The 23,898-nt window shown below is 37.4% G+C and overlaps 1 protein-coding gene across 3 annotated transcripts; it reads left to right on the forward strand.

Moving 5' to 3' along the window:
• The first annotated feature begins 205 nt into the window (after positions 1-205).
• Positions 206-23,190, forward strand: OSGIN2 (oxidative stress induced growth inhibitor family member 2). 3 transcript variants are annotated; one of them, XM_017538051.2, is made up of 7 exons: positions 206-503; positions 4,277-4,431; positions 10,010-10,146; positions 10,493-10,684; positions 16,609-16,700; positions 20,303-21,348; positions 21,736-23,190. In XM_017538051.2, exons 1-6 carry the CDS (start codon positions 460-462, stop codon positions 21,333-21,335), a joined length of 1,653 nt encoding a protein of 550 aa, XP_017393540.1. In that variant the 5' UTR covers positions 206-459; the 3' UTR covers positions 21,336-21,348; positions 21,736-23,190. The 3 variants fall into 3 exon arrangements, with proteins under 3 accessions (XP_017393540.1, XP_017393539.1, XP_037597779.1); XM_017538050.1 differs by having other exon boundaries at positions 20,303-23,190; XM_037741851.1 differs by having other exon boundaries at positions 270-331; positions 20,303-23,190.
• Positions 23,191-23,898: the final 708 nt, after the last annotated feature.

The following is a 23,898-nucleotide window of genomic DNA, read 5'->3' on the forward strand; positions in this document are numbered from 1 at the left end:
GGGGCGGAGGGGCGGAGGGGCGGAGGAGGGGCGAAGACCGAGGTCCAGGTCCCGGTTGCCGCCTGCCGGCGCAGCCTTGGCTCTGACAGGCCCGGCCCCTCGCCCGGATCGCGGCTCCACCAATCGCAGGCCTTGCCCGCCGCCGCACCTGCGAGGAGGGGCCCGCGCGCAGCCGCCGCCGTCGCAGCGTCCCCGCCCCGCTCCGCCCCTATCCCGTCGCTCGGAAATCACCCGCCGCCGGCGCCTGGCTCCCTGCAGGCGAGGAACGGAAGCCGCTATCTGGAGGTGGGCTCCGGCGTTGCAGAGCCGCGGCAGCTGCGGCAACGGCGAGGTGCTGGCCGGGAGCGCCCGGCAGACCCCGCTACTCCGAGCGGGCGGGCGCCTGGAGCGGGCAGCCTCGCTCAGGGAGGTGGAGGCGGCCACGGCGGCCGTGCTGGGGCGCCCCTCGCGCAGCGCTCCATGCCGGTGTGGTGCTGCCGCTGCTCACTGGCCGGTCATTTCAGGTGACTTCCCCACCGGGGATGGGAGGGGAGCAGGCGGGGATGCAGCGCTCTGGAGGTCTGCGGCCCATCCGGGGCTGGGACCGGGGCCGGGGTGGAGGGCGAGCGCCTGGACCGCAGCGTCCCACCGCCTTGGCCGCCCTGCTCGGCGTGGGGGTGGGGTGCGGTGAGGTGTGGCGGGGTCCTTGCTCCAGCGAGCCCTGCGCTGTTGTTCCCTATTCTCTTGCTGGACCGCGCGGGTCACGGGACTGCGGGACCGGCTAGGCCCAGGCTGAGTCGGTTACGGCTAGCTGAGACTTCCGAGTAAAGTTTTAGCGAAGGGCTCTACGAAGTGCCTGCCTCCCTAAAAAAATTATTTCTTAAAAAGTCTTCTAAATAATTTAATGAGTGGAAGGAAGGTTTCAGTGTCATCTAGTTACAAATAAATTCTGCCTTGTTAAGAGGTTAGCCATGGTAAGCCATGTGTGTTGTAGAAATTTGAAGAATGTGGCGATTTTAGACTTACCTTATGGGGCAAGTTTTTACGGATGATAAAAGATACTACGTTTCTAAAATAAAAGTGAGCGTGTTTTCTAGAGCTAGCATTTGGCCATTGGTGGAAACACCAGACACTAGAAACTGATTTTAACCCAGGGGTGAAGATTAAGCTTAGGGAATACTTTAGTACCTTGCTTTACATATACTGATGTTCCAGAATAATTCTGTATAAGACTGCTTGTCTGGTAAGATATGAAATTCTGATCAAGCGTTCCTAAATTATGGGTTTCATAGATAAAATTTAGATAACACATGAACATGGATGGAAAGAAAGGTGTATCATTTCACTAAACTTTAAAAACTAATTACTTAAGTTACAAATATAAGCAACAAATCACGGTAGTAGTTACAACTATCATCAGTAAAGATCATAAATATGTTTATATCACATTGCATTTGCAAATATGGAAATACTGTTTATACTTCAAAATTATAGTGACTTACACATCACTGAATTTAATGCAGTAGAGAAGCACATATACATATATATCACGTTTACTTTTTATGACTTTTAATTGGTTTTCTTGTAAATCCTGTGTGTATTTAAGAACAGTATTCAGAGGGCCGGGCGCGGTGGCTCAAGCCTGTAATCCCAGCACTTTGGGAGGCCGAAGCGGGTGGATCACGAGGTCAAGAGATCGAGACCATCCTGGTCAACATGGTGAAACCCCGTCTCTACCAAAAATACAAAAAATTAGCTGGGCATGGTGGTGCGTGCCTGTAATCCCAGCTACTCAGGAGGCTGAGGCAGGAGAATTGCCTGAACCCAGGAGGCGGAGGTTGCGGTGAGCCGAGATCGCGCCATTGCACTCCAGCCCGGGTAACAAGAGCGAAACTCCGTCTCAAAAAAAAAAGAACAGTATTCAGAGTAGAGTTCAAGAAGCGTCATCAAATAGTAAAAGAGATGTAAGGCACAGAGAAAGTTCAGAACTTCTTTTGTAATAGCAATAATCCAAACTTGTCTAACTTCTCAGTGAGTTTAGAATGAGTCTCTCAGTTGTGGATATTAAGGAAAAATGGTTTCATATAATAAACTGCTTGATTTTAACTTTTAGGCAAATTTGTTGACTACTAAGACAGTGGTTTGAGAGTATCAGTTTCTCTGTGGAAAGTTTTAGGAAATAGGTTCCCCTAGTGAAACTTGTTAAACTAAATAAAGCCCTTGAGAAATTAACATGCCTTTCAGAAAACACTGTGTAAAAGCTATTTGACACCTTTTGATGTACAATGTGGGATTCATAGTCTTTTGACTAACCCTAGGTGGTGAATACAGTATGCTTCCTCCTGTGCACAGAAATTTGGCATAGGGAGTGAAAACAAAGTATTTGCTGTGTTTTGGTCTTGAGGGACAGAAAGGAAAACAAGCTAGCTGCCAAAAGAGAAACATTATGATTAATAAACCACACTTCTTTTTGCAAAAACAGTTCTGTTGTGTCTAAAGTTGTAGCCTTGGCTATTCAAGCTCTTTTTTGGTTCCATAGGAATTTTAAAATAGTTTTTTTTCTAGTTCTGAATTTTAAAATAGCTTTCCTAGTTAATTTGAAGAATGTCATTGGCAGTTTAATGGAGATAGCATTGTATCTATAAATTGCTTTGGGCAGTTTGTATGGTCGTTTTCATGATACTGATTCTTCCTATCCATGAGTATGGAATGTTTTCCCATTTATGTTATCTCTAATTTCATTGAGCAGTGGTTTGTGACATCTCTGATTTCTTTGAGCAGTGGTTTGGAGGTTTCTTACCAAAATGACTGATCAAAAGCCTCCAAAGGCGCAGGAGAACCTAGCCTTGCACATACTTTGGAGAGATATCAGGGACAGAGCAGAATATAAAAAATGTTAAATGCAATTGCCAAGAGGCAGAAGCAGGCACAGGCAAGACAGCGGATGCATCTGGATCTGATCAGAGGCAGTAGTTGGAATGAGTCAGGAATGGATGGATTGAGCATATAAAACCTCCTCCCAAGGATAGGCTTTCACTGTGAGGAGGGGTTTCCCTTAGTAGCCATGTCTGATTGGTGTCTGTTTTGGTCAAAAGAGGCTATGTAAGAGGAGTCCAAATATTTGGGATACAGGTTACTTTCTTTGCTTCAAGAAAGCTGTCAGTGTATACTGAGGAAGTCTCCCTATCCTAGGCTAGATTGGGAACACTGAAGGTTACAGGGAAGTAGAAATTCCTGTCTCTGCCTGATTCTGTTTATCAGCCTCTGGGATCAGTGAGTTGAGTCCTGTTAAATAATTGATCCATCCCATACTTTTTTGAGAGTAGAAATAACATACTAACCCCCGGTAGGTATTTAATTTAATACTTCCAGACATTGTGGCTGTTGCTGACTGTTTGAAGATAAAATTAATTAAGGTATTCTCAAGTAGTCTGTAGTATAATGCGGAACATCAACCATGTTCATCATGCACTATACTCCCATGTAGTGCATGAAAATGTGAAAATAATAAAACTAGTTTCTGGGGAACCAATTGGCAAAAATTGGAAAATAACCTTAAGATCTTATTTTAATATATTTTTGAAGTCTGGGTAACATAGTGATACCCTATCGCTACCAAAAAAAGGTTTTTAAATTAGCCAAGTGTGGTGGCACACCTGTAGCCCCAGCTACCCTGGAGGCTGAAGCGAGAAGATTGCATGAGCCCGGGAGGTGGAGGCTGCAGTGAGGCATTATTGCACCACTGCATTCCAGCTTGAGTGACAGCAATACCTTGTCTCAAATATATATATATATGTAATATATTTTTTGAATAAAAATGTATAAACCTAATTTCTTGTACCAAAATGCACAATTAATAATATATAAATACAGTAACTTTTTCTTAAAATGTATGTGACTATATATTGTCTTTAATGCACTCACCTTTTAATAAGAAAAATGTAGAGGAGAAAGTAGTCATTTCTAGGCTAGTTTCAGAGAATTATAAAATCCCCAGCACAATGCTGTCTTTGATCATGAGAGGGTCGCTTATTTCATAGAGGCTCGCCTACAAGATACTTGTGAAAAGTGGAAGATACTTGAGAAAAGCAGCTATTAATATTTGGGATTTTTGGCCTTCAAGTTGGTATAGGTTGACTTGTAGCTGAGCTATAATTTGAAAGCATTAATCAGAAGGATTTTCTTTTCTTCTTTTGTGGAACGATTAAAATACTTTATGTCTAAATAAACTCAGAGTAGAGATTGATTTTTATAAAGGCTATATTGACTATCTTTTTTTATTCCCTTTTTTTTAAAGAAACTATAGTGACACTGAAACTGAAGGAGAGATTTTTAATTCCTTAGTGCAATACTTTGGTGATAATTTGGGGCGAAAAGTTAAAGCGATGCCATTAGTTGAAGAAACTTCTTTACTGGAAGATTCATCAGTGACTTTTCCTGTGGTAATAATAGGTAAGTGATTGTATTTTATCTTTTAAAATTAGAGTTATGACCCTTAATACTTTTATAAATCTACAGTTAGTACAGGTTCTTAAGATTTTATTAAAACGTATTCTTAGGTGGTTTGATAATGCTAGAGAAAACTGATAACCAAATCTTTGGAGAGTAATTGGTTTATCTGATTTTAGCATCTGTGTTAAAATGTAGCCTTTTTACTGAAGAACTGATATTGCTATATTATTTTAAAGTACCTCCTACATTTGTGTTAATTATATGACAGTGTCATGGTAATGTGGTAACCAATATTATTAGAGCTCCGAAAAGCATTCTGTGTATATTGGGTAATACGTTACACTTCTGTAGACCTCTGATGTTGGTACGGCAGATACAGACAGAGAAACTGACTCAGAAGTTGAGAATTTGTGCAAGTTAGTAATCAGTGCTCAATTAGCAATGACGTTATAGTATTCTAAGATAATGTTTATAATTACCTTAACCACAGCATTACTATTTTATATCCTTTGTATCACCTCAACAGATAGGCATATATTAAAAATTAAACTATTAATAAAACCTAATTCAGATGTATAAGCTTTTATAATTTAGTTTTATTGCATGCATTTAATTACCTGGTTTATATATATGTTTCATCTAATATACAAACTCAAGGAATTCAGACAAGGACTATAGTGTGAAGCTAACTAAGCCAAAGGAGAGTTATGGAATATAGGTGCCTTCGTGGCATATGACTTCCTGTGTTTCTTTGATTGCTTCTTTCAAAGTTAGTAGGAAGGGGGGAAAATTCATGTCCTCTGACTGGCATGTGGGAGATACTGTAAAGGAAGGAAAAGAGGAGAGAAAGATTGTTCTATACTAGATTCTATACTAGATTCTCTTCTACAGGATATGGTAGAGATGACAGTTTTTATAGTAGTTCTCATACAAGAGATATCGGGGACTATATGTCATGTTTCATTTCCCCCCTTATGTCTAACCTTGGTTTTCTATCCTGAATGAATGGAGGATCCCTGTCTTGTGTGGCTAGGCTATGGGAAGGTTAGAAAAGGAAAACGTAACCTTTATCTGCACCTGCCCACCCCGCTCCCCACAAAACAGCCTATCTCTGTTTTGCCTCAGCTAGCTGTGACTAGCTTAGCCTTGTGTATATTTATGTAGTGTCATTACTGTTGACGATGGCACCACCAGCCTGAGCATAAAGAGCTAATTAATATGTTTTCTGTTGCTGCTGTAACAAATTACCACTAAAAACCTAGTGGCTTTAAACAATGTGAATGTATTATCCTACTGTTCTGTGGGTCAACATTGGTCTTCCTGGGTCAAAATCAAGGTGTTGGCAGGGCTGTCTTACTTTCTGAGGCTCTAGGGAAGAGTGTTTCCTTTTCCCGGCTCTCCTCTGCAGCTTCAAAATCAACAATGTTGTTTTTTAACCTTCTTTCATTGTCATGTCTCCCTTTTACCACAGCTAGGAAAAGTTCTCTGCTTTTAAGGACTCTTGTGATTAGATTGGATCTACCTGGGTAATCCAGGCCACTCTCCATCTCAGTGTCCTTAATCAGAAATACAAAGTCCTTTTGCTTTGTAATAACATTTGCAGGTTCTGGGGGAGAGGACTGGGGCATCGTTGGGCACAGTGGTTCACGCCTGTTATCCCAGCACTTTGGGAGGCCAAGGTGGGCTGGATTACCTGAAGACAGGAGTTTGAGACCATCCTGACCAACATGGTGAAACCCCATCTCTACTAAAATACAAAAATTAGCAGGGCATGGTGGCAGGTGCCTGTAATCTCCATTACTTGGGAGACTGAGGCAAGAGAATTGCTTGAACCAGAGAGCCAGAGGTTGCAGTGAGCTGAGATTGTGCCATTGCACTCCAGCCTGGGCGACAAGAGTGAAACTCCTTCTCAAAAAAAAAAAAAAAAAAAAAAAAAAAAAAAGACTGAGACATCTTTGGGGATGAGAGTGTATTTTCCCTCCACTGTGTATTTCTCTGTGATCTGCCCTAATTATTACATTCTTTACATATTGTGTATGTGGTTTTTTGTTCGTTTTTTGTCTATTGAGTTTTGAGTATTATATCTTTCTGTTCCCAGGAGCTTAGCTCTTTGCCTCAGATACTAACTCCTTCATTGGTGATTTATGTATTTATTTTTATTGTTTTTTCTTTTTTTGTATTTATTTTTATTAATAGACTTTATTTTTCACAGCAGTTTAGGTTTACAGAAAAATTGAGCAGAATATACACAACTCACTTCTGCTCCTCCTCTCCTTTCTTTAGTTTCCCCTATTATTAAAGTTAACCTCTTGAATTGGTGTGGTATGTTTGTTAAAGTTGATGAACTAATATTGATATATTATTGTTAAGTAAAAGCTGTAGTTTACATGAGGCTTCACTCCTTGTGATGTACAGTTCTGTGGGTTTGCTGAATGTATACTGTCATATTACAGTATCATAGAAAATAGTTGAAATATCTAAAAGTCTGTGTTTCACCTGTTCATGTCTCCCCTCAGCCTCCAACCCCTGGCAGCCACTTTTTATTGGCAGTCACATAGTATGTAGACTTTTCAGACTTACTTCTCTCACTTAGCAATCAATTTATGGTTCCTCTGTGTCTTTTTGTTTGGCTTAGTAACTCATTTTGTTTTATTACTGAGCAGTAGTCCATTGTATATATGTACCATAGTTTGTTTATTCACGTTTTAGACGACATCTTGGTTGTTCCAATTTTCGACAATTATAAAGTTGTTATAGACATTCATGTGTGGGTTTTTGTATGAACATAAGTTTTTAAATCCTTGGAGCAAATTCCTTGGAGTGTGATTGCTGGTTCTTATGATAAGACTTTGTTTTGCCCTATAAGAAACTGCCAGACTGTCCTCCAATGTGGAATAATTTTGAATTCCCAGTAGCAGTGAATCAGAGTTTCTGTTGTTCCACATCCTTGTCAGAATTTGGTGTGGTTTATGTTTTGGACTTTAGCCATTCTAATAGGTATGCCCTTGTATCTTATTGTTTAAATTTGCAATTCCGTAATGATATTTCGTATGCTTACTTGGCCATCTGTGCATTGTCTTCGGTGAGGTGTTTGCTAGATCTTTTGCTTACTTTTTAATTAGGTTGTTTGTTTTCTTATTGTTTTAACAGTTCTTCGTATATTTTGGATACAGGTCCTTTATGCAGATACGTGTTTCCTTCCAGTCTAGGATATGTTTTTTTATTCTCTTAGCAGTGTGTTTTCGTAGAGCAGAAGTTTAACATTTTAATGATGTCCTACTGATCAGTTTTTTCTCTCATGTATCCTATTTTGGTATTGTGTCTAAACACTCATTACCAAACCAAAGTCACATAGGTTTTCTCCTGAGTTGTCTTCTAGAAGTTTTCATGTTTCTCATGTTACATTTAGGTTTATGATCCATTTTGGGATATTTTTTTGTGAAAAATGTAAGATTAGTTCTAAATCTATATTTTTTCTTTTTCTGAGTCTTAAAGACTTCCTTTTATAGTAATAAAAGTTGAAATCTTTCTCTATTTTTTTTTTTTTTTGAGACAGTCTCACACTGTCACCCAGGCAGGAGTGCAGTGGTACAATCTCAGCTCACTGCAACCTTCACGTCCCAGGTTCAAGTGATTCTTGTGCCTCAGCCTCCCCGGTAGCTAGGATTACAGGCATGTGCCACCACATCTGGCTAATTTTTGTGCTTTTAGTAGAGATGGGGTTTTCACCATGTTGGCCAGGCTGGTCTTGAACTCCTCACCTCAAGTGATCCACCTGCCTCAGCCTCCCAAAGTGCTGAGACTACAAGCGTGAGCCACCATGCCCGGTCTGCTTTCTCCGTTTCTAGTATTCTTATGGTTTTACTTTTCTTACTTACATCTTTGAATATACTTTATTTGGGGTGACATGTTAGACAAGGAACAGAATTTTTTCTTTGTGGCTAGCAGTGCTCTCAGATTAAATTTTTGAAAGGCAGAGATAAAGAAGTGGCAATCCAGAATAAAGGCATTGTTAATTCATAAATGGAAGTATTTCAAGAAATTCAGTTTGATTTTAGTTAATACACGTAAACATATAGGAAGGCAATATCAGGAGTTTGGACTGTTAAGATGGTCGAGGCTAGAACATATGTAATCACCTGGTGGGTTCTTGCCTGCTGCAGGGACAAAACCAATTAACTGAGACCATGGCATTGGTGGTAAAAAGTTTGACACAAGGCCAGCCGATGTGAGAGAACAGCAGTTATTCAAATCAGTCTCCTGATAAAACTCTTGATCCCACCTGATGGCTTGGAGGTTAGGATTTTTCAAGGATAGTTGGGTGAACAGGGGACTAGGGAATGGGTGCTGCTGATTGGTTGGGGGGGGTGCCGTGCTGGGGGTGTCAAATGGTTCTCTAGCACTGAGTCCAATTTTGGGTCGGGGGACCACAGGACTGGTTGAGTCGAGATTTGGGTCTGAGTCTTGAGTCTTGGGACCAGCAGAGTCAGACAGTCATCAGAAATGCAGAAGTCTGAAAAGATATTTCAAAAGGCCAAACTCAAGTTCCTCAGTTGGCGATGTTACCTATAATAGCAATTAGGGAAGTCACACATTTTGTGACCTCTGGCCACATGACTCTTCAGCGGTAAAAGGTTATAGAAACTCTGCCCACATCTTAGCAGAATTCAGGCACCTCTCACAATCCTAACCTCGTGGCCTTTCATTAGTTTAAGAAAGGCAGTTTAATTTTGGGAAGGGCTGTTACCATCCTTGCTTTAAGGTTAAACTATAAATTCTTTCCATGGTTAACTTTGCCTATACCCAGGAATGAGTGAAGACAGCCGGCCTTTGAAGCTAGAAGCAAGATGGGGTCAGCCATGTTAGATTTCTCTTACTGTCATACTCTTTGCAAAGGTAGTTTTACATGGAGAACACTGGATAGTCAGAAACAAACAATTAAGACCTTTAAAATGGAAGGATAACCTGATGAAGATTGTATGTTACCAAAACGTATCTGAATGTAGTATGTGAAATGACTGGGAATGGGTGAATCTCAGGGCAGAGAAACAGTAGAAAACTTGTCTTTAAGGTGATAGTACAAGAATGAGAATAGCAAAGACAACTGACTGGATATAGGGGGCACACTAGGTTAAAACCAGAAACTGATTAACTTAGAAGTTTGCTGGTATCATATTTTGAGATAGGATGGGGTTTGAAGGAGAGGGCATCTAAATGAAGGTACTAACGAGCTTGCTTTTCAGCACATTGTGTTTTAAGTTATTAGTGGGTCATTCTATCAGGTAGAATCAAGAAGTAGAATGGAAATGTGGGATATATCCTTGGGAAATTGGTCAATTTAGAGAACTAATTTTGGGTGTCAGTAGCATAGAGAGTGGAAGGCTTAAGTAGATGAGATTCCCAAAAGAAAATAGGAGAGAAGCCAAAGGTCAGCATCTCATGCAACATTTGGTTTTAAGAGATCAGAAAAGGAAGAATTGGTGAGGGAGAAGAGCTGACTTCAAAGTAGGAGAAAAGCCAAAGGAGTAAGAGTATTAAGATGCATGACCTACCCCTTTCCACCTTTTATTTTTAATAGGAAATGGACCCTCAGGAATATGCCTTTCTTATATGTTATCAGGCTACAGACCATATTTATCATCAGAAGCAATACACCCAAATACAATCTTACATAGTAAATTAGAAGAAGCAAGACATCTTTCCATTGTTGATCAGGTATTATTTCTTACATGTCAATTTAAAAAAAATTTGTATGCTAAAACAGGATTAGTTTTTATTTATGTAAACTTTGTTTCTTAGTTGAAACCTTTTATTCTAAATAACACCTTATATCATTTTTATTTTAGATTCATAAATATATTCTGAGTTACTACTGTTTATTTTCTTGAATTTATTAGAGTAGAGCTTTCTGAATTACTTCCTAATGGAGTTTTAGTAGGCATTGTATGCTCAAGTTTGGGAGTACTGCTTTTTATCATTTGGGCATCATGGTAGACATTAGAATACACTTTCTGGGAAATGCTGGCTTTTTTCAAACTCTGTCTCCCTTTTGTTCATTTAGGACTTAGAATACTTGTCTGAGGGCCTTGAAGGCCGATCGTCCAATCCAGTTGCAGTACTTTTTGACACGCTTCTTCATCCGGATGCTGACTTTGGATATGATTATCCATCCGTTTTGCATTGGAAATTAGAGCAACATCATTATATCCCTCACTTAGTTCTTGGTAAAGGTCCACCTGGTGGGGCTTGGCATGTGAGTATATTTTTCTTAGCATTTTAGTGTATGTGAATTACTATATTTTGTCTTGATAAGACCAACTTGATTCTTAAGCCTTATGATAATACTGTTATATATGATGTTTATCACATTTTTATTTGAGAGGAATTTTAATGCCTCTGTTCAGATAGTTAAATATGGGTTTATTATGAGTTGCAGTATATCAAGCCAAATTTGGTTACTGGTACAGTCTTACAATAAGCATTTCTGTATACTGTCTTATAAGAATTATGTAAAAAATATTTCAAGAATGTTTTGTATAATAAAAAATTTAAAATTCACTTATTCATTTTAGACTTTATGGAATCTCATGTATTTCAAAGCAGTATCCATTTTCTCACATTTTCAGGATTAAATGAAAAATGTATTGTAAAAGAGGGTATATTAGTATTGTCTGTGGTAACAAAATGCCATAGAATTAGTGGCTTAAATAACATGTTTATTTCTCACAGCTCTGGAGGCTGGAAATCCCAAGATGAAGGTGCCAGCCTGGTACCTGGTAAAGGTCCTCTTCCTTCAGATAGCTGCCTTCTCAGTGTGTCCTCACATAGCAGAGAGAGAGCAATTTTCTCTTCTTATGAAGCCAGTAATCCCATTCTGAGCGACCTACCCTCATGACCTTGCCTAGTAGTTAGGCTGGTGTCTAGTGTGTAGTGAGTGTTCATTTGTTATAAAAATTGATGTTAAGTAATGTAGTTTGCTATGTTATGAATTATAGACTTTGTAGGAACTTTAATGTTACATACCAAATTTTTAGTATGAACTTCAGTTGGCTGTTTGTATATTAATGCACTTCTGTACATCTGAAAAGTTGTTTACATTTATAAAATGACTGTTTCAGGGTATCAGGGGACATTCCTAGATTAAAAATATTATGGATTCCTTTTAAAATGTTTATTTTCTTTATAATAATGAGTAGCAACTACCAAATTATTTGTTGCTTTTAGCTTAAGTTTTATGATTTTTACTTTTAACATCAACTTTATTCAAGCTTAATTTATCTACAATAAGTGACATCCATTTAGAGTATATAATTTGATGAGTTGTAACAAATGCCTATAACTGTGAAACCACCAATACAAAATAAGAAAGAATTCTGTCATGCCCCAAAACTTAAGTATTTCTATTTGCTCTGTTAATTAGTAGCATTTTTAATTAAAAAAAAAAAAAAAAAAAAAGCCATAGTATATTTGTAGGTGGGGAGGACATTTAGACTGCCTTCTCAGAATTCCTGAGGTTTTATCTTACTTACATTTTTCTGCTTTGAATAATGTGCAGGCAATAATTGATCTCTGTTTATTTCATTTCTTTAACTTATCTATGAAAAAGTTAAAGTATGGATAAGCCCTGATTACCAAAAACACATTTTGAGCTAGTGGTAAAGCTTAAAATATACCTAAAAATTTCTGATATTTTTCAGGCATGTATTCACTAGATAGGGCTCTAAGTAAGTGATATTTGAGCTGTGTACCAGTTGTCAGTCATCACCTCTATGAAGGTTCCTGATGTTTCTAGATATAATTACTTGATCCCACCTGCATTCCATATCTTAATCTTACTGTGCTTGGCTGTAGTACAGTTTATCTGTTTATGCGACCATTTCCCCTGCTATGCTTTATGTACATCCTAATTAACCTGAATCATGACTCAAGATGTAAAGTCTTTGAGTCATCGCTCTCTCTCCTACTTATCTTCATATAGTTCTGTTTCTCTTGTGATCTAGTTTGTCATCACTCTCCTTTCTTCTAAACTTTCTGTGGCCCCTTGAACCAATTTAGTGATAAACAACTTTTTTGTTTTCCCACATCCTTAACCATTCAGTCAGATGCTGCTTCTGCTCCCTTTCTTGAAAGCTTGCTATCTCCTAAAGATACCATTCCTACTGCAGCCCTCTAAAGTGGAGCCTATTCATTCTCCCATAACCCCATGTCGTATCAGGTTGGCTAGTAAGGTTGGTCTTCTCTTTACACCCCTATGCACTTGAGTAAAAAGCCCTATTCCTTTGAACAAGTCATGCCATTTTCTAGCTTTCCTACCATTCCAGACTGTCTCCAGTTACTGAATCTGTGGCACCTAACTCATGGTCTTCCATTATATGCCAAGTTTTATTATAACCTTGAATAATTTTACCTCTGCAAACATGACACAGAACCAAGATATTTTTAGTTCTTTGATCTCCACATTCTCTCGATGATGTCTTATTCTTCATTAGCTACTAACTCCAGTGGCTCCACTGGAGATCTTGTCTCTTATAACTGCTGAACTTGTGAAAACCTAAATTCTCAAATGTCTTCCTTTCTGATCACAGTTTACTATTCTTCAAGCTGTGTCACCCAGTAATGCACACTTTAATCTTTAAACACAGAGTGTGCTCCAGGCTGTGATCTTCATATCCTGGGTTCATTGAGTTAACTATTCTCTTTAATTTCCTTAACCCATCGTCCTTCCATCACGTGGGTTTGGCAAATAGGCAATTGATCTAACTGTCTACTTTATCTTTATCTTTTCTTGAGCTGTCAAACCCCCAGAAAAATAAATTATACAACTGTGAAAATATTCTCCACTCTTAGTTCGGGCCAAAACACTACTACGTATAACCTTTGCTATTTCTTTATTAACTTCTTTTCAAACTGTTACCTCTTTTTTTTTCTTTTATGCTTAGAAGTGCTCTTGGCTCTTATTTTACAGAGAAAATGTAATCCATCAGGATTGAACTTCCACAATTTCACACTCAAACCTAAAACTTACCACATTGATGCTAATTCTTTTTTTCTTATCTCCTGTTATAATGAAAGAGATACTACTCCTCCTATCTAAGGCCCACCTTACAGCTATGTTTTGGATCTCTGTCTTCTCAAGAACATTATTTATTTGATTTTCCCCATTTATTTTATATCTGCAGTTTCTCTACCAGCTTCTGTTGGTCAGTACATAAACATGCTAAAATTATTTCCATCTTTAAAACAATTTTAGGTGCCAGCTGATCTTTATCCTTTGCTTTATAGCTAACTTCCTCAAAGAGTTACCTGTACATACTTCTCCCTGCTTTTGCCTTCTGCTCCTTAGCTCACTCACTTTACCTTCTGCCACCGGTTTTCCATTGGAACTGTTTTTTCTGAAAGTCAGTAGCTTTGTTTTTTGCCTAATTTGATGATGAGTCTCAAAATTTATCTTTTCTGACCTCTGCACCTTTTGACAGTGTTAATATCTTTCTTAGGTTCTCTGAATTTTCAGTCTCCTTGTGTTTTTTTTTTTCCTGTTTGGTCACTCCTTTTCTGATATGTTTGTGGATTCTTGTCTTTTTTGTGGTTGTTTTTGAGACAGGGTGTTCTGTCACCCAGGGTGGATTGCAGTGGTACAGTCATAGCTCACTGCAGCCTCGAACCCCTGAGCATACTCTTCATTCTCCCTGGGTTATCTTACCTACTTCAATGGCTTGCATATTGATGTTGATTGATTCCCAAATCAAAACTCCCAAAATCAGAAACAGCCCAGATTGCTGTTTTTTATATATCCAAATAAATGTATTCCCTTGATTTTTCTGCAGGTGTCCTCAGACTCAGCATGCCTAAAACGAATTATCATCAAGTTCCTTCAATTTCCTTGTCATTAAATGACACTCTCATGTAGTTATTCAAGGCAGGAACCTGAGAGTCTTCCTTGATTTCTCTTTCCTCAACTCCCATTTCAAATTAATCACCAAATATTTTCATTTCTGATATTTTTGGGTCCATCTACTCTATTTTGTTGCTAATATTGGTCACCATCATCTTTCACCTGAATTACTGCATACCCTTTCTAAATGGTTTTCTTACTCATTGTGTCTTCTTCGATCCGTTATCCATACCGAAGCCAGAGTCATCTTTCTAAATTACGTCTGAGATGTTACACCAATGCATAAAATCCTTCAGTTGGTCTCCATTTATCTAACATGTAGTATGTAGAGTTTCTAATGTAATTCATACTCTGATCTAGCCCTTACCTAGATTTCTTGTCATATTCCTCTTTTCATCTCTGACATTTTATCTTTCTATCTCTGTGTTCTAGCGTGCTTTTGTTGGGGAGTCCAAGTTTATTCTCAGACTTGAAGATTCAGTAGGATTTATGGGACTTAGAAAGATGGTATACTTGTGGTTAAATTTTATTACAGTGAAAGGATACAGATTAGAATCATCAATGGGAAAACACTATGGGGCAAAGTCCAGGAGAACCTAGTAAAGTCACGGCGGTGGTATCTATGGATGTTTTCTGTGGGGTTAGTCATAATAGGCCAGCAGCGCCCCTGTGACTCACCTCTGCCTCCCAGAGCAAAAACTGGTATTCACATAAATCACATTGTTAGGACAAACTCCCGTGGTCACACTGGTACAGCATTGCCGAGGCTTTAGGCATGCGAAAACCATGCTCATCAGGTAGAGTATTGGAAGGGCTCAGAAGTTATTTCTGAGAAGGTGGCAGCCAAGCCGGGTTCTGAAGACAGGCCTGTTTTGGTCATGTGAAAGGTCGGAGCAACCCAGGCCTGCTGAGTTAATACTTTCAGTCACAGGGCTGAATTTCTTGTAACTCCTTGAAGGATACTCATATTTGCTCTCTTTATTAAGCTGTCACATGAATTTTTGTGTGGCCTGGAATGTTTTCCCTTTCTAATGGTACACTCCAGTCTATTTATGTCCTTGAAGAACCAGATACTTTCTATATGCTCCTACAGTACTTCTGTTCAGTTTGCATCCTTTAATACTAGACTCCATGGCAGCATGCATTCATGGCATATAAGTTGCATGGAGAAAAAAGGTAGATTAGGAGAAAAATGAAGAGATCAAGGCACTAGCGCTCTCAACCAACTGGAAGAACTGGTGCAGAAGGAATAATGTTAAGAGATTGTTGTCAGAAAGTCAGATAGTGGTGTTTTAAGGTTTTGGAGTTACAGATGAAACTCAGGTTTCAAATAATTTCTGATCGATAATAAAGATGATTCCAGTCCTTCTTCGTTCTGAACCTGGTATCAGGGCTAGCCTCCCTCAAAGCAGGATGGCAGCTTGCTACATTCTCTTTCTTGGGTGATTTATATATAGTCACAAATGATGCTTCACAGGGCCTAGCACATAATACTCTGTGAATGTTAGCCAGTTTTAATAATAATATGCCCCATTTTCAAATTGGGTCAATATTGTAGAAGCAGAGCAAGAAGTTACGAGAAAAGAAGCCACTGCCTAAAAGTTGATTGAAAGAGATATGGAGGTCATAGGTATAATAGATTCTTGGCCTTTGGGCTTTTCTTGCTTAGTATTGAGCAAAGCAGAAATAAGTAGGGGTGCTTGAGGGCAAGCAGTAGCCTCAGCAGTGGTTCTTTTTCTCAGGCAGGCACTGCCTATTTCTGTATCTTTAAGAAGAGATGCTGCTGTATCCACATCAGCCTAAGAATTTAGAATTATAATTGATGGAGGGGGAAACGCTTTGTTGCTAATTAAAAAAACGAAGTTAATAATGTTAAAACGGAAAGCCATCTAAAATTTTAGAACTTAATGAACATTTTTCCTTTTATTCAAAAAGTGAATATACTGAATTTTTGTTTCCCTGACATAATATTTTACATCTAAATTATCATGTTGATCATAGTCCAAAGGTGTAGACATTGGGTAATATTGTAAATTGTTTTACAAATTTGTAACTATATGAAAGAAGGTTGATGGGATAATATCAGATGGTGAAGGTATATGAAAGTTTATTGGAATAATGCGTTTGAGGTAAGTTATCCAACCATTTAGGACCGCTGGAGCACACTTTACCCAGAGTCATAATTATTGTAAATGAGATGGATTTAATTTAAAAAAAAAAAGAAAAAGAAAAAAAGTCACTTCTTGTTTTTTCACTATACTTTTTTTTTTTTTTAACTCTAATAGAATATGGAAGGCTCCATGTTGACAATCAGCTTTGGAAGTTGGATGGAACTACCTGGACTTAAATTTAAGGACTGGGTATCAAGTAAACGAAGGTAAAGATTAAAGTGTATTAAAATTATTTTGTGTACATGAAAAAAGAGAATGTGGAAAAATTTGAAAATATTTGTGATTTTGTCATGGATGAAGAATATAAATGTATAAGTCTTTCAAATAAAAATGTGTCCTTGAAGCAGTGATTACAATATGTTAGTTTTCATTTAGAGATATAAAACTAAGCAGAGAGATAAGGGATTATTGCAGATTGGTTTCTTGTGACTTTTTTTAATTCATAGATTTATCTACTCTTTTAAAATCACTCTCTGTTTAGTTACTTTCTCATCCCTCTATATGTTATTTTTCATCCTTTTTTTGTTTCTTTTTTGAGACAGAACTTCACTCTGTCACCCAGGCAGGAGTGCAGTGGTGCGATGTTGGTTCACTGCAACCTTCGCCTCCTGGGTTCATGCGATTCTCCTGCCTCAGTCTCCTGAGTAGCTAGAACTACAGGCGTGTGCCACCACACCTGGCTAATTTTTGTATTTTTAGTAGAGACAAGGTTTCACCGTGTAGCAAGGATGGTCTTGATCTCTTGACCTCATGATCTACCCACCTCAGCCTCCCAAAGTGCCTGGATTACAGGTGTGAACCACTGCTCCTGGCTTATTTTTCATACTTTTATTATTTATTTATATGAGTTGATAGATAACTTTATGCATATCTCATATATGAATACCTAAACTATGGACTAAAGTGTTTGACTTTCAGGGTAAAGATTGTATACTTTATGATTAATAATTTAAAGTGACAGATAAACTAGAGTCTGGCTTATGGTTGGCTAACTGGGTATGAAGGGATATATTTAATTAAAAAAAATAATAGAATAGAACTGAGGGCCTGGTGCAGTGGCTCAAGTCTGTAATCCCAGCACTTTGGGAGGCCGTGGTGGGCGGATCACCTGAGGTCAGGAGTTCAAGACTGGCCTGGCCTGCATGGTGAAACCCTGTCTGTATCAAAAATACAAAAATTAGCTGGGCATGGTGGCGGGTGCCTGTAATCCCAACTACTCGGGAGGCTGAGGCAGGAGAATCGCTTGAACCCAGGAGGTGGAGGTTGCAGTGAGCCGAGATCATGCCACTACACTCCAGCCTAAGTGACAGAGTGAGACTCCATCTCAAAAAAAAAAAAAAAAGTAAAGCTGAGAAGAAATCTCATCTTGGAAAACTATAAATTTATTTATTTTGGGAGAAGATCCCAAAATTTAAAAAGACAAATATGAAAATCCTATCAATCATTTTCAAGGATAGGAAATATTAGATAAGAATTACAAATACAGAGAATCTATTCTAATTTGACTACTCACAAAAACAATGAGTTAAGCAAAACATTACGTAACCTTTGTTAGAATAGGGACGTAACATTTGAATACTTCACTTCCTGCTAGATAACAACCATGTTAATTCATAGAAATTTTCCTTAATTTGAAGAAATTTAGGGAGAGCAACTTAGATCATCATGGGTAATTGAGATTAAACCTTTCAAAAATTCATTTTAGGATTTTAAAAAGAATTATATATGGGTTTGAAACTTGAAGTAAAATTCGGCAAGTTATACAGTTCTTGATCTTCATAAGTAGGCAGGTGAAATTGCTTAACACGTTTTTAAAATGGGTAAGAGAAAGCTTTATGATTTATGTACGAGAAGCATTTACTTATGCATATTGTTTTGAAGTAATATGTGCAAATGAATTTTGTAATAAATTTAGGTTTAGTTGCTGCCTTTGCATAGTCTTAAGAGCAAACTCTTAGGTCTCTATAGAGATTGGCAGAGTTTGAGTCCTGACTCTATGACTTCTAGTGTTAAGATCCTAGACAAATAAACTAGTTGTCAATTTCCCATTCTGTATGATGGAAATGATAATACAGCTATGTATTGTTTAGTGATGGGGATATGTTCTGAGAATTATGCCATTAGATGATTTTCTTGGGCAAACATCATAAAGTGTACATACACAAACCTCCGTGGTATAACCTGCCACACACCTAGGCTGTATTGTATAGCCTGTTGCTTCTGGGCTACAACCCAGTACAGGATGTTGCTGTACTGAATACTATAGCAACTGTAACACAATGGTAAGTGTTTTTTATCTAAATATAGACAAAGTACATTATGATATAAAAGATTAAAAATGGTATACCTGTTATAGGGTACACCATGAATGGAGCTTGGAGGGCCGGAAGTTGCTTTGGGTGAGTCAGTGAGTGGTGAGTGAATGTGAAGGCCTTAGGACATTACTGCACACTAAGGTATACTTTATAAACACTGTACACTTATGCTACACTAAATTCATTTTTTAAAAAGTAATTGGACCCAACTTGAAGATGACTATGATGTCACTACGCTGTAGGAATTTTTCAGCTCCTTTATATCCTTTATGGGACCATTGTTGTATATGGTGTCCTTTGTTGATTGAAACGTCATTATGTGACACATGACTGAAGTAGTAAAAATTGAAAGTTAATTCTAAATCGTAATTATAATCATTCAACTTTAAAAGAAAAATTTTTGTGAACTTCCCATTATAAGCTACAGACAGTCTTTGATTAATCATGGTTTGACTTAAGACTTTTAGGTTTTAAGTTGGTACGAAAGTGATGTGCATTTTATACAAACCATACTTTGGGTACCAACACAACTGTTCTGTTTTTCACTTTTGTATAATTTTCAATAAGTCATATGAAATATTCAATACTTCATTATAAAATAGGCTTTTTGTGAGATCATTTGGCCCAATTGTAGGCTAATGTAAATGTTCTGAGCACATTTAAGGCAAGCTAGGCTAAGCTTTGATGTTTGGTAAGCTACGTGTTATTAAATGCATTTTCGACTTAAAATATTTTCAACTTATGATTGGTCTATTAGGACAAACCCCATTGTAATTTGAGGAGCATCCACATCATCAATTATGTCAAATAATTTGCTTATCTTTGATTGGGGCAGGGGATTTTGCTTGTTGCTTTGAACTTTGGAAAATGACAGACTAATTCAAGTTTTTCATAAAGAACAATTATGTTTTAGCTTTCCTTATGAGTAGGAAAACACAGAGTGAAATGTCATCCGTTATTTACCTAGATGTAAGATGGCTTTGTTTAGCAAAAGACAGATCTGAATTATTTTCAGTTATTAGGAAAATACCAATGTACTACATGCCGAGATGGTATATATAATTTTAAGAAGCATAGATACTACAGTTAAACCTGTAATATCTCAATGATTGTGATGAAAATAATTCAGTTGACAGTAAATAGATTATAATTGTGAGATAAAGTAGTACAGTTTTCAAATATCCACATTTTAATACCTTATTTAATGAAAGTTTATAAAGCAGTGTATTTGAGCAGACACTATTCATGGCACTGAGGAAACAAATGCATTAAATATAGTCTCTGCTCTCATGGGACGTCTTTTGCTAAAAGTAGTTCATGAAGATTTTTAACTAAAAATAGAAGTTTTTTTTTTTTTTTAAGTGTTAGGATAATGTATAGCTAAGACAATCCAGCAGAATTAAAAAGCTATAAAAGCTTACTAGATAGATAACTATAATCATGGAAACTGAAAACAGTATTCTTATAGGATATTTTTTCTTTTCCTTTTGTAGGAACCTAAAAGGGGATCGAGTCATGCCAGAGGAAATAGCTCGCTACTATAAACATTACGTGAAAGTCATGGGTCTTCAGAAGAATTTCAGAGAGAATACTTACATAACGTCCATATCAAGACTCTACAGAGATCAAGATGATGATAATAGTCAAGACAGAGATATTTCAACAAAGCATTTACAGATAGAGAAGTCAAACTTTATCAAGAGAAACTGGGAAATTAGGGGTTATCAGCGAATAGCTGATGGTTCTCATGTTCCCTTCTGCCTCTTTGCTGAGAATGTAGCCCTAGCAACTGGAACGTTGGATTCTCCTGCCCATCTGGAAATTGAAGGGGAAGATTTTCCTTTTGTGTTTCATTCAATGCCTGAATTTGGAGCTGCTATAAACAAAGGAAAGTTGCGTGGCAAAGTGGATCCAGTGTTAATTGTAGGTTCTGGGCTTACTGCAGCTGATGCAGTACTATGTGCTTACAACAGTAATATCCCTGTGATTCATGTGTTTCGTAGACGAGTAACTGATCCAAGCTTAATTTTCAAACAGCTTCCCAAAAAGCTGTATCCTGAATATCATAAAGTCTATCATATGATGTGTACTCAGTCATATTCTGTTGACTCAAATCTTTTATCTGATTACACCAGCTTTCCTGAGCACCATGTGCTTTCCTTTAAGTCGGACATGAAATGTGTTCTCCAAAACGTCTCTGGATTGAAGAAAATATTTAAGCTCTCTGCAGCAGTGGTATTGATAGGTTCTCATCCTAATCTGTCTTTTCTGAAGGATCAAGGGTGTTACCTAGGTCATAAGTCAAGCCAGCCAATCACATGTAAGGGCAATCCTGTGGAAATAGATACATATACTTATGAGTGTATTAAAGAAGCCAACCTTTTTGCATTGGGTCCTTTGGTTGGAGACAATTTTGTTCGATTTTTAAAGGGAGGGGCACTGGGTGTTACACGCTGTTTAGCTACAAGACAGAAGAAAAAGCAGCATTTGTTTGTTGAAAGAGGAGGAGGAGATGGAATAGCTTAAAGCAAGTTTACAGGTAATTAAAATGGACAGTTTGCCATTAAAGATTTTTAATAGTGCTTTTGCAGTGTACTGGCTTGAATTTTCTGGACTTGAATTAACTGGAGGAGAGCCTCAAACTACAGTAACTTCATTTTTTAAAGTTACTAGAATTTGGTATCCTGATTCATATTGTAATGTTTCAAAGGTGTCACTGTCAGACAAACAGAAACACTGCCAACTTGGTGTACCTTAAGCTTTGACTTAACTAAAACATTCTTTTCTTCCAAAACTTATTTTTTGTGATCATTTTTGGTTATTATACTTAATTCCAAAATATCACAGCCTTGAATCTATAAAACTGTGCAGTCATTACACCAGAAATTATATTAACTATATAATGGGTCACCTTGCTGTTCAAAGGGTGGTGCAAGGACCAGCAGGATCTTCATCTGTACCTTGTTAGAAATGTAAACTCTCAGGCCCACAACATACTTCCTGCATTTTAACAAGATCCCCAAGGGATATGTATGCTCAAAAACTTGAGACACACTGGTTTAAATGAAAATGGACTATAAGGTATGTGTACTGGGGGTGGGATGAGGGTAGGAGGCATTTACAACTCAGGTTTTATTTATTTTGAAATTACCAATTGTGTAAATCTAATTTATTACCAAATAGGGTCTTTAAAAAATATATTTTTATTGTTGAAACCTTGACAGGTACTTCATATTCTTCTAATAATTTATAACAGTCCAATAATGTGGCATGCAGTTTGACATCCAAGAACTCTCCAAGATATTTTTCAGAGATTTATTCTCGATTTAACTATCATAGCATTTAACTAATCTGATTTGTAGTTCAATAAACTCGAAGAGACGACCCACAGGTCGAACTACTTATCCCTGTGTGAATATTTAATTACTTTCTATCACTGAAACTAAGATATTTGGGCATGGTAAGTACTTCTAAAATTGTAATACTATTTGGGCACTGTCCAAATTATTAAAAGTTAGAAAATAACGTCAAAATTTTTCTTTTCCATCCCAAAGCTGTACTTAGAGTTCTCTAATAGTGTTCATTGGAGATGATGTAGCAGCTCATATCATGGTTGTTTATTGGCTTTAATCTGTTCTAATTATGTAAGTGTGTTTACTGTCTGTTTTCACACAAACTGCTGGAATTTTTTATGTTAGACAAAAACATCTGAAGTTCTCCATGGCAAATTGAAATTTTTAGTCATTTTCTTTTTCTTTTTCTTTTTTTTTTTTGGTACTGTTATTTCATCCGAATGTCTTCATTTAATCTCGTTACTCTGTTTTTCATAGAATTAAAAGTGGACTAATGTGTATTTTTTCTGTTCATTTTATTGCAGTATTATATGCTTAGCTTATTAGGAACATAAGTCACCTTAAATATAATTGTATAGACTATATTTGCTTCTATCTACTAATTGCTTCCTATGAACTCTTAGACTCTTGATAACATCACACCTAATTTAACTTGATTTTACAAGCTGTACAGTCCAGTTTTAGTTTCCTATTGTGATAGTAACTTTTTTCAAACCAGTTTCACATCTTAATGAAATAATGTAACATTCTTTGACTGCACTTGATTCAGTAGTCTCTTGCCTGTTTTTGACTGCATGAATGGATTAGATGTTTTTCTTACTGTCACTTCTAAATACAAAATGACAGTGTTTTAAAAAATGGTTTCTAGAGAAGGATAAAACCTTTGACATACCCTTGTGTCTCAAAAGTCCACACTTATTCAAATATAGCTTTTTTTGTGGTGAGAGTTACTCATTTAAAAAAAAAAAAAGACTTCAAGAAAAATAAAAGTTCAGTGGAGCTGCAAATAAACCTGGTGAATAATTTCATCTTTGGTAATCTCCCATTTCCTGAGTTCCCCCTCAATCCAAGCTGTCCTGTGTGGTATATATAACATTCAAGCATTTTCTCTGAAATACTATATTCTCATACTCTATAAATTTCTGTCCCATAATTCTAACACTTTACATTTTTCTTTAGTATCAGTGAGCTAGCTATTCATAAAGGGAAAAATCACTAAATACTTGTGTAGTTACAGCATGATGTGGGCATCTCCTTATCCCTCGATTCCTGGCTTGGTGTCTGGCAAACAGTCCATAATTAGCAGATGCAAAGACTGTTTACAAAGCAGAATTTATTTGGGGCTTTAAAGTGCAATGATACAATAAAAAGATTTAGTTACAGCTTCCAGTGTTTTGAGTATATGAAACACATCTTTTTTGAAAATTTAAAGTTTTATCATGTAATATATTTCCATGGCATAATTTTTTTTTTTTTTTTTTTTTTTTCTGAGATGGAGTCTTGCTCTGTTGCCCAGACTGGAGTGCAATGGTGCAATCTCAGCTCACTGCAACCTCCGCCTCCTGGGTTCTAAGTAATTCTCCTGCCTCAGCCTCCCAAGTAGCTGAGATTACAGGTGCACACCACCACGCCTGGCTAATTTTTGTATTTTTAGTAGAGATGGTGTTTCGCCATGTGTGGCATCAAATTTTAGTTGACTGTATTAGTCAATAGGAAGTGTTGGAAAAATTCTAAAT

The sequence above is a fragment of the Cebus imitator genome, unplaced genomic scaffold, assembly GCF_001604975.1.
Source record: "Cebus imitator isolate Cc_AM_T3 unplaced genomic scaffold, Cebus_imitator-1.0 Scaffold109, whole genome shotgun sequence".
NCBI classification, from domain to species: domain Eukaryota; kingdom Metazoa; phylum Chordata; class Mammalia; order Primates; family Cebidae; genus Cebus; species Cebus imitator.